Source organism: Microplitis demolitor, chromosome 7 (assembly GCF_026212275.2).
Source record: "Microplitis demolitor isolate Queensland-Clemson2020A chromosome 7, iyMicDemo2.1a, whole genome shotgun sequence".
NCBI classification, from domain to species: domain Eukaryota; kingdom Metazoa; phylum Arthropoda; class Insecta; order Hymenoptera; family Braconidae; genus Microplitis; species Microplitis demolitor.
The window spans coordinates 126929-138315 of NC_068551.1; the positions used below are offsets into that span (position 1 = coordinate 126929).

General features: G+C 26.3%; 1 protein-coding gene across 4 annotated transcripts; it reads left to right on the forward strand.

Moving 5' to 3' along the window:
- Nucleotides 1-829: 829 nt before the first annotated feature.
- LOC103573434 (serine/threonine-protein phosphatase 4 regulatory subunit 4-like) lies at nt 830-8063 on the forward strand. 4 transcript variants are annotated; one of them, XM_053740628.1, is made up of 14 exons: nt 830-906; nt 1020-1135; nt 1203-1282; nt 2828-3078; nt 3169-3242; nt 3345-3451; nt 3523-4225; nt 4301-4459; nt 4540-4725; nt 4779-5240; nt 5305-5525; nt 5594-5664; nt 5756-5789; nt 5934-8063. In XM_053740628.1, exons 1-14 carry the CDS (start codon nt 897-899, stop codon nt 7561-7563), a joined length of 4104 nt encoding a protein of 1367 aa, XP_053596603.1. In that variant the 5' UTR covers nt 830-896; the 3' UTR covers nt 7564-8063. The 4 variants fall into 4 exon arrangements, with proteins under 4 accessions (XP_053596603.1, XP_053596604.1, XP_053596607.1 ...); XM_053740629.1 differs by having other exon boundaries at nt 832-906; nt 4794-5240; XM_053740632.1 differs by having other exon boundaries at nt 858-906; nt 6531-8063.
- Nucleotides 8064-11387: the final 3324 nt, after the last annotated feature.

An 11387-nucleotide genomic window follows, 5' to 3' on the forward strand; every position in this document is an offset into this window, starting at 1 on the left:
AATTTTTACGTTCAACCATTTCTTGAAATAAATTTAATTTGCCATAAGAATTTTTATAATCGTACTCAAGCTTAACCAATTGATTGTTATTATATTGATAGCAATTGGTATAATCAAACAAAGTTAGTGGTACGCTTGTAGAATGATACAAGTTATCAGTTGTATTTTCTGGTTTTAATTCTTTTAAATAATTTTGATCGATAACATCACCTGGTTTTAAATTAAATTTCTTACCAATATTGTCAATAAAATCTACCCCATCACTGTAACTGTTAAATATGCTACCACGGACGTTAACTGACGTTAAAGTTAAATCATTTAAATTAAATGTATCACCAGGAAATAATTCATCAAATGGTACTATTTCACAATTTACATTTATTCCTATCATATTTATAATTACTGATAAAATTATAAACATTTTATAAAATTCAATTAAAACAAACAAGATAAAAGAAAAATATATTATTTCAATATAATGATTAAGTTTGTTTAAAATTAGTTTGAATATATATATTCGTAAACTTGACGGAAAACTTTTAAATGAATATTTTTAAATGAATCTATACATCAAAATATAATAAAAAGTAATTGGTGAAAAAAAAACTTAAAATTTATTATTCAGTATCAACTTTTTGCACGTTTTAAAGCTAAAAAATAAATTTATTGTTTTTATATAATATAATAATAGGTGAATTTTAAATAAAAGGTTATAATTTGTTGAACAAATTTTTTTTTTTATTATATTTTTTAATTATAAATTATGCATCAGTCGAATAATGTAATACCTACATCAGGTCCATTGAAATTTAAAATTTTCTTAATTAATCGTATTAAATTGGAATCGGAATTATAAAATCGACGATACCTAGATTATTTTTGTTGAGCTATATAATATGGCCAAAAGTAAGACCCTTGTTTTTCTCTTACAATTTTTTTTATTTCAATTATTTCTAATGCATGACGTTAGTTATATAGATTATAGATAATAAATTTAATTTAACCATAATTAATTTCAGAGGTTAATTTTAAGAAATTGACAGATAGGATACGAGCAATTAAAATTAAAGAAATGGCTGATATTGAAGATTTTATTGATTTACAATTAGATCGTCCACTTTTACAAAAGTTACGTGTAAGTAAAACTTAAAAAACTCAATAAAAAATTTTTTTTATTATTATTTCATTTATTATTATTTCAGACTGATGAACAAATAAAAAGACATACATTAGATACAAATTTCGACAAAAAGCCACTAGATCGTGCCCTACATATTTTATCGTAAGTATAATTTAAATAATAATCTTGATCTATTTTTAACGATAAATTATTTATTGTAAAATAAAAGACGCGAAACACGATTTTTTAATCGTCAACATAATACAATTAAATAAAAATCCTGCATGCATAATTCAAGGTCCCAGATTTACGTCATCTGGTGAATCATTAGTCATCGTGTGACTCACTCATACCTCATACCTCTTTTGCTCTCCACATAAATCGCATAAATCTAATCCCCATAAAGGTATGAGTAAAAAGGAGTAGAAGGTATTTAAAATAAAACGCGCCTTTTTTTCCGTACCAATAATTAACTTTGAATATCTGTAAATTTGTATCGAGAACCTTCGTTACTCCTACTCCTCCTACTCCTCCTACTACTACTACTACTAGTCCTACAAATCAACAAATCCTACTCGTAAGTTTTCGTATAATTCCGGTACAATTCCGGAAGACTTCTAGCGCTTCTGGCACTTGTGCTAACTGCTGACAAACATTCGGGTATTATCGACTGTAATCGTTCATTTTCGTCGTTATTCGGATTATTATTATTATTATTATTGTTGTTGTGATTGTTATTATTGAGTGCATAATAGCAGTAGTATAGCGCATACCTTGTCAGACTGTTAGTTGATGTTCATTGATGTTAGTTGTCACATCCAACCAATATTTCTGTTTATAAATTATAATTATTGTCACTGTAATCGGTTACGTTTATTAATTTATATATTAATGTGCAACTAAAATACTTAATTTTTTTCGTTGTTACTCTAATAAAAAATAATAATTTATCGTATTAGTGTTATCGTGATAACTAATTTATAAGTGTACAATACGATGAATGAAAATAAAAATGTGGCAAGAGGGAGGCGAAGCTCCCTTTGACGAATTAATTGACTCGTGAGTTCCACTATATATACATATTTTTATTATTTTTATTATCATTATTGTTTTTATAAATATTTTTAACATATCTGTCCTCTGCATTTTTTTTTTTTTTTTTTTTTTTTTTTTTTCACTAGTTACTAGTGTAAGAGATGCAATCGATGAAAGAAAACGTCGCGTTTTACGGCACGTTCTAACCCAGCTAAAAATAACGTAAAACGTACCAACAATTTTTAGTGTCTCCAATTCCAATTCCATCTCTATCTCTATCTCTATCTCTATCTCTTACTCTCTTTTTACTCTTTACATACTACATATTACTATAGCTGTAATAATTATACTCAAACATCAAAATTTTTACTCTCATTTTATTTTTATACTTTTTTTTAAAAAATCATTAACTTACATTTTCTTTATTTATATTACTTATTAAAGTTTAAAAGACCGGAAGCGAGAGATTTATATAATTAGATAAATAAATTGTTGTTATTATTATTTAACATCCTGTTTATTTAGTTGGCTATTTAAATACTCCAATAGATAAATCTTGTTCTAAAATAAATCTCGTATTACTACGTCAAGTTTTAATTGAGTAAGGTCATGGTACTGAATTAAATTAACACGGAAATTAAATTTACATTTAATTATATTTTATTTATACAGAAAAGGTGATGATATACAGAAATTAAGTGTAATACAAACTTTACCAAGCCTGTTGGTTGGAGATCCCCAAACATGTATTCAAAGATTAATGCCCAAGATGCAGCAGACTCTGCCTACAGCATCAACAGAATTTCACGTCGCTGCATCCTCAACATTCAAAACAATTTTAGAACAAAGACTTGTCAGTCACTCAACATTTACACAGACATTCCTACAAAGCATTTTAAATTCACTCGACAGCAAGGATCAAGGTAACTATTATTATTATAACTTTTATTTTTTTTAGTTGTTAATCTAAAAGTACAATATTTTATATGCATATGTGTATTTATTTTATTTAGTTGTAGCTGATGCTTGGCTGGAGACCTTGCTTGATGTTATTGAGTTACTACCCAGTGAAGTCATCAAGCGTGAGGTAACAAAAGTAAAATTTATAACACAAACACCCATTCATTATTATTATTGTAAATAATGAAAATTATATTCAAATATATATATTTTTTTTTTTATTGTTTAGATATTACAAGTAGCAATAAGTAAAGGACAACTATCACAACCAGTCAGTTCACGTATCATTTGCTGTAAATTGCTGGGAAAAATATGTACACGTTTTAATTCACAATTGTAAGTTTTTTAATTTATAAATAATTATTTTATTTTATTTATTTATTATTTTTTTTTTTTTTTTTGTTTAGAATAAAAAAACAAGTATTACCGACAGTTCATTCACTGTGTCAAGATGTAAATAGTGATGTAAGAGCATGTATATGTTTACAATTACGTTTTGTTGCGGAAGGACTGGGTCCTGAATCAGTTAAATCGGCATTGTTGCCATCGATTGTAGAGCTCGCGAGTGACGAAGAGAGTATCGTGAGACACGCATCTGTACAGACAATAGTTTATCTACTACCTCATTTACATGCAGACGTTATCAAAAGTACCATATCACCGCTAATTAAAAAATCATGCGACAATGCATTAAAATCAGATGTAACTGTCATGTGTACAATTGCCGAGGAGTTTGGAAAACTGGCAATTGGTCTAGAAAAATCATTATCAACATCTGAAAAATCTTGGCTTATTAAATTTTTTAAACAATTAGCCCAAGTGGGAATTTTACCCAAAAAAGATAATAATAAAACAGAATTTGGAGCAACGGCTTGTTCTAATACTACTAATAAAAATGAATTTTCTAGTGTTAATACATGTACCAGTAATCAAACTGTTATTGAACATTATGTTGAGTGTCGTAGACTCTGTGCATTTAATATTCCGGCAATGTTTCTTTTTGCGGCTTCTACTGCTGAAGATGTTGATCAACTTTTACCAACATTCACTGATCTTTCTGCTGATCCTTATTATTTGGTTAGACGAACTATCGCCTGTGGTATCCACGAGGTAATATTTTTTTTTTCTTGTTTTTTCATTTTTATTCTTTTTTATTTTATTATTCATTTTATTTTATTTAAACAGGTTGCTAAAATTCTTGGACCAAAAAATCATTTAATAAGAAATGAATTAATAAAACTACTAAAAGACGATCATGAACAAGTGTTACAAGGTTTGATACCACAATTATCAATAACATTAGAACTTTTAACTCAAAGTCATGCACTGGGAATGGAACAGCTTGTAAATATTTATATTTATTTTTTAGTAATTTATTTATTTATTTATAAGTTTATTTATTTATTTATTTATTTGTTTATAAGGAATCATCATCAGTTTTGGAGTTGGGAAAGGCATTAATGAAATGTGAAAATGAAATTTTCAATACGAATAATTGGAGACTGTCTAAATTAATATTACAACAATTAGAAATATTACCTAAATGTTTTCCAAGTGATTATATATATACGTACTTTGTGCCTGTGGCTTTGAATCGTGCATTGAACGCGGTAGATATAAAAATTTTAATATTTTATTAAATTTATAAAATATTTAATAAAAGTTTATAAAATTACAGAGACCTATGCCTGTAAGATTAGCGGCTGGACGAACATTTTTAGTGTTTATTCGGTACAATTTAAAACCAATTCAAAGAACTGAATTGAGGAATAAATTGTACAGTGAATTTGCACGTAATAAAAGTTGCTACATAAGAATGTTATTTATTCGAATGATGATTGAAGCAATGTCACTATATTCGTCAATGTACTTTAAAGAACACTTTTACACGGTAGTACTGAGTCTTTCAGACGATCCAATAGCAAATATTCGGCTTAAACTCGTAAGTTTATTGCCAACATTAAAATCATATTTACGTTTGCCATCGGATAAAAAACTTTTGTCGTCATTCGAGTCGAGTGTACGTAATTTAATGAATAATGAAAAAGATCGTGATGTTATTTCTGCATTGACAAGTGTCATACGTCAGCTAGACGAAATCGATGTACGTCATGAAGGTCAATCAGTAAGTATTTTTATTATTATATTCTTAATTTTTTCTATAATTAATTTATTTATTTATATTTTAGTCTTCGATTAAATCAAACAAACAAGACAATGAAGATTTTAAAAAATACGAAGAGGAAAATAAAATAATGGCAACTATACCAAGTAAATTGATAACTGGGCAACAAGTAATAAAAAAATCACCGATCGCAGGAACTGGACGATTAACTACCAGTGATGGAACAACAACTCTACGTAATACTAAACAATCTGGAATTTTGACTGACAATTTACCTAAAACAACGTACGATATTTTTATTATTATTTTAATTATATATATATATTAATAATAATTTAAATAATTAATTGCAGTATGTCGTCGCAAAAAGTTAAGCAGGCAGGTTCAATGCCAATAACGGATTCAACGACATTCAAGTCGAGACGTGAGTTACTTTTCCGGTCTACTTATTTATATATATGTACTATTTGTGAATACAAATAATAATTTAATGTATTTAAATATTTATTTAACAGAAACGACGAGGAGTTTTGATTTAGCAAAAGCCAGGTAAGTTACCAATTTGAATCCTTTACATGTTTATTCCTTTCTTCCAAAGCTTATAATCTATAATAAATTAATGACAATTGGTAGTGGTTAGTCTAATAAGTGACTGGGAACCGTGTAAATGGACTAATTAAATAATTATTTTAGTACGTCCAGCGACGATTTAACATCAAGCTGGGCTCGTTTAACTTCAAACAGCATGTTACTAACACATTTATGGGAAAAAATAGACCGTTGTACATCTTCGACGCCCTCATCATCGTCGTTATCTTCATCATCATCGTCGTCAATATCGTCAATGTCGTCGATAATAAATCCAAATTCTATAATTGGGTCGAATAATTCTGAAGAAACAGACATTTCTAATCACCACCCGTGTAATTGTTACAAAAGTTTTATTTATCCGAGTCCCCTGTCAAGTCCCGGTAATTGTGAGCCAGAATACAAAAATAATGAGCCCACGTGCTTTTGTCGGGAGTCTTTATCATCTAAAATGAATTCTTGTAATTTATATCACCAAAAATCAAATTATTTTGACACCTCATCACTAACAAGTCCACTTTTACTAACCCGTAAAGATGAAACTAGGCATGATATTAATAATTATAATCCTTATAAATATTTAAATAATTATTTTACACCACGTGAAAGTACGCAAAGTTATAATGATAAACTTATGCCAAATTTTGCTGCTCTCCGTGCTGTAACAAATGCTGCACAGCATAATTCATGTTGGGCTTTTAGTTCGATGCCTGAGATACCGGTGACTCTTTTGGATGACGAGTTTTTGGTCGACACTGGGGTTAGAATTCCTGCACAATTGTCATCATCTCAAAGTACATCAAAAATTCCAAATCTACAGGATATTATTTATCGGAATTCACGTATTGGTAATTACAATGGAAATAAATCACGTCGAAATATCAGCTCTATTAGTGGAGGAGGAAGTTGTACTGGTGGTAGTAGTAGTGGTAGTAGTGGAATAAATTTAGAAAAAGGTAAAAGTAAAATGCACTATCCGTTGCATGAAACCTGTCTGAGAAGAACAACGAGTGTTGATAAATCAAGTATAGGTAATATGGTTGGTAATAGGTTGTCGATGAGTTTTGATGACACGAGAATAGATAAAAGTCATTCAATGTCGATGGAAGATGATATGAAAGCTAAAAGATATCCATCAAGAACTATTGGAAAACGACTGAGCAGCACTGGTGAGGGTCTTAGTGGAAGTAGCAAAATAATTGATGATAAAAAAAGATCATTTATGGATCGTGATAAAAATCGTATGACTCCACCGACTAGAGTCCTTGACAAAAGTAAACGACACTCTGCTAGCTACAGTATTAAGTTTTTTGATACTAAAAGCTATAAGGATAAATTTAAGAGACACAGTTTAGAAGTTCCAGACTACAATCCCGAGCGGGGAAGACTCAAGAGGAATTTCACCCTGGATGTCAATCATAACCAGGGAATTAGTAAAATTCCACTGAGAAATTCATTTGCGGTTGGTAGCCGCACTGCCCCGGTTACCAGAGCTTCCAGTCCAATAAGATTGAGACCACAGATTAGCTTCGATCGGGGAAAAGAGGAGAACGATGATGGAGATGATGGGGATGAGTATCGTGGCGAGAGGGTAATGACGAGATTCAGTTCTAGCGATGAACAAGTTGATAAACTTTGTATTAGATTTGCGTACGTTGATGCGTATCAGAGAGAAGAAAGTCCTCGAAAAAGTATGAGTAAATTACCCGTTTGGGTACCCAGAAAAAAATCATAATTTTATTACCGTTTATTAATAATTATTTCATAATCAATAGTAATCAGAAACTTTTTAGCAATTCAAAATATATAATTTATTAGACGCTGAGTTATAAATAATTCATTTACTACTTAATTAATAATTAAAATAATACAAAGCTTAATTAACTTTTAAAAATATAAATACATGCACGTTTCCTATAACGTTTAAAAAAAAATATATATATATATTTTTAACAGGGTATATATGGAGTTTAAATTAATATAACAGTTGATTTTAAAATATTGCTAAAAATTTTAATAATTTGATTTTATCGAAATATCAAATATTTAAAAATTATATAAATTATATTTATCGTTGAATTTTTCCTATAGAATTTAAATAATAAATTCTTTATAGATAGAATAAAATATATATGTAAAATGTAAGAGTACTAGAGTTGCTTCTTACTTGAATAGTTATTTGGCAATAATTAAATGCCATTAATAATATTAAAAAAAAAAAAAAAAAAAAAAAAAGTTAAGTAAATATCATTAACTGAAACAATTACAATGAATTAATAACATCAACAACAACAACAACAACAACAGTATTGACTATTAGTAATTAGAGCTAGTCTTAGATTAATAACGTTAGGCATTTATTATTTTATTTAATAAATTAAAGCTAGAGCTTATCAACATTTTCTTCCTTTAACTTTTTTTTTTTTTTTTTTTTTTTTTTTTTTCCAATTTTTTTACGTAATATATTTTAAAATCGTTAAATTAATTTTTAAAATAAGATATTATTTTAAATAAAATTTGTTTTATTTATTTATTTAGATTTTAATTGTATATTTTTATAACTTTAGGATTTAAATATTAATAAACAGAATTAGAGTATTTAAATATATATAAAAAGAAAAAGAAAAAAAAATTAGTGATGTACAAAATAAAAGAAAAGAAAAATATTTATTTTAAATATTTGCGACGCAATTATTTTGGATAATTAAAAAACTAGCTTAAATAATTAAAATGTTTGGTATTAAAGTAAAAAAGTTATTTAGCGTGCCTCTAAATTTTAAATAATAATAATAAAAAATAAATAATAATTTATTTTACTCTGATGCTTTAAAATCTCGATTGCAGAAAGTAAATTAAAGAATAAAGAATAAAGATTAAATGTGCAAGTTATCATATCGTATCGAGGATTATCATGTCGGTCCACTGAGAGACTTATTTATATAATAATAATATTAATAATAATAATAATAATAATAATAATAATAATAATAATAAATACAAGGAGAAAATATATGAATAAACGAAGAAAGACTTTTAATCGTCCGGAATGTGCTTGAAAAAATATATATATTATATATTTATTTTTGTATAGATCTTTCATGTTCAAAACTGACATATGTGCCAGATATATTAATTATCAATATATGTATATATAAATAATGGATTAATAATAATTATAAAAAATGTTATTGTATAGATAATTATATCTAATTGTTAAATTCAAAATGACCGTATATAAAAAAAAAATATATATTATACAGATAATTTATTAATACTGTTTAATGTACATACCCTTTAAGATATCCATTATGGAATCGAAATAATTAATTAGACTATTTAAAGTTTATTTATTTAAATAGAATATCTCCTGTCCATCTTAGTACTTGTTGCAAAAAATATATCTGTGATAATTAAATCATTGTCTTGTTATTTTATTAACTAATAACTCAGCACACACTATTATTAATAGCAGGATAAAAAAACACACACAATAATTTTATGTTTTTTAAAATCATTTTATTTATTTTTTCTACTATTTGAAAAACTCAAAAAATTTCAGTCACTACATTTCCATTATTGGTGTCTATACTTATAATTATATAATAACCAAAATAATTATCCACTTGAATTTTGTTTTATATATCAAACTACTGTTTGACGTGCATATTTTTTAAAAATTTTTAAAATCTTATATCAGCACTGCGGCATTCAAATACGCAGATATAAAATTTTTTAAAATAATCGCGAAAATAACGCGATTGGCAGTGATGATAATTATCAATAATTAATCAAAATAATATTTTTAGTAGTTAACATACAAATCTAATACGTTACATGTGAGCAAAGGCCTAGAAGCGATCGTGCAAATTTATATATCCAATAAATTAAAATATTACAATAAAAAAAAAAAAAAAAAAAAAAAAATATTAAAAGAAAGTATTATTTTATAAAACTGTTCACACAATCGCTTCTCATGACACAATTTGCATATAAATAAATACTTAAACACTATCAGACATAAAAATAATGACATTTATAATTACTTTTACGACTGATAGTGATAATCAATGAGAATTATTGATTAATATTATTAATGCACCTGTTATTAAATATATACAGCTATGAAAAAGTATTTTGTTGGCATCACTCCCTCGTAACGAGAAAAAAATATCCTTTAAAAAATGTATGTGTACTACCACAATATTTACGACTATTTACACATATAACTACGTAAGTACATTATTATTATTATTAATTTTAATTTATTCACTTTGATTTATTCACTCATACGGTTTATATTTATCTTTCATAACTTTAATTATTTTAAATTCTTAGATATGGTTCGTTTGCCAGTATACAATTCATCATTATTATTATTATTATTATTAATATTATTATTATTATTTAATAAATCTGGTTTTATTATTTTTAAAACGCTTAAGATTTGTTTGTGATTATCATTTTTGATTTGTTCAGAATTTATGTTTACACTTTGCAAACGTATTTAACTGCGATTGTCGAATTAAAAATAGTTACAATCAAGCTAACAGTGACAAGCTGTGAATTTTTTTTTTAAATATTATATGTAATAATTTACTGTATACCTTCAAGTGGATTTAAAATTACAATTTCACCATTTTCACTTTTTCGCAATAGCGTTTTTTTTTTTTTTTTTTTTTTTTTTTTTATTTTTTTTTATTTTCTTCTCACATCATCTACATTTTTGTTATTTATATTTATATATATGTATATTTATTTGCATTAAAAATATATCGCTACAGTACTCAATACTTGACTAGCATTCAAAAACATAAATTCCATGATTATTATTGTATTTTTTCTAGGCCGCAACATAAATATTTAAATTAAAACTGAATAAAAAAATTTTGAAAAAGTAGGATTGTATTAATTATAAATTTCTACTTTACTATATATTAAATATATAAAATGCAATAATAATTTAATAGGATTTTTAGAATCCAAACAGATGGCGAGCATCCAATTCTTAAACGCTAACTTTTCTTAAATTTATGTCGTACCATGTACCTGAAATATTAACGTGGCACTTTACTGTGCTACGGCTAGTCTCTGTTACACGATTATTAATATATATATTTATATATTTATATATAACGCATATACGGATTTAACGAGCATTTAATAATTAAAAAGGCTCTTGTGCAAGATTGCTTATAGAGTTATGCCGTATGCCGTATTTTTTAAAATAAAATAAGTGTTTACAATTTTAAATTAATCATACATATAATTATTATTTATGTAAATATTTTATCATCATTTACACTTTTGGATTTTAAAAATTTTAGCTTTTAAAATGGCAACGGCACAATATTTTTTTTTAAAAGCGTAATATTTTTTTATTTTATTAAAATGTAGAAGTATTTTTATCAGCTTACGACTCAATCACGCCCATTACTCAGTCTTCAGGTAATACTAATTATTTTTAATACTTATTTTGTCAAAATCAGTGCATCTCAAAATAAAGAAATATTATTTAATTTTTAACTTTTTTTTTTTAGATATCAAGTGAAACTGTAGAGA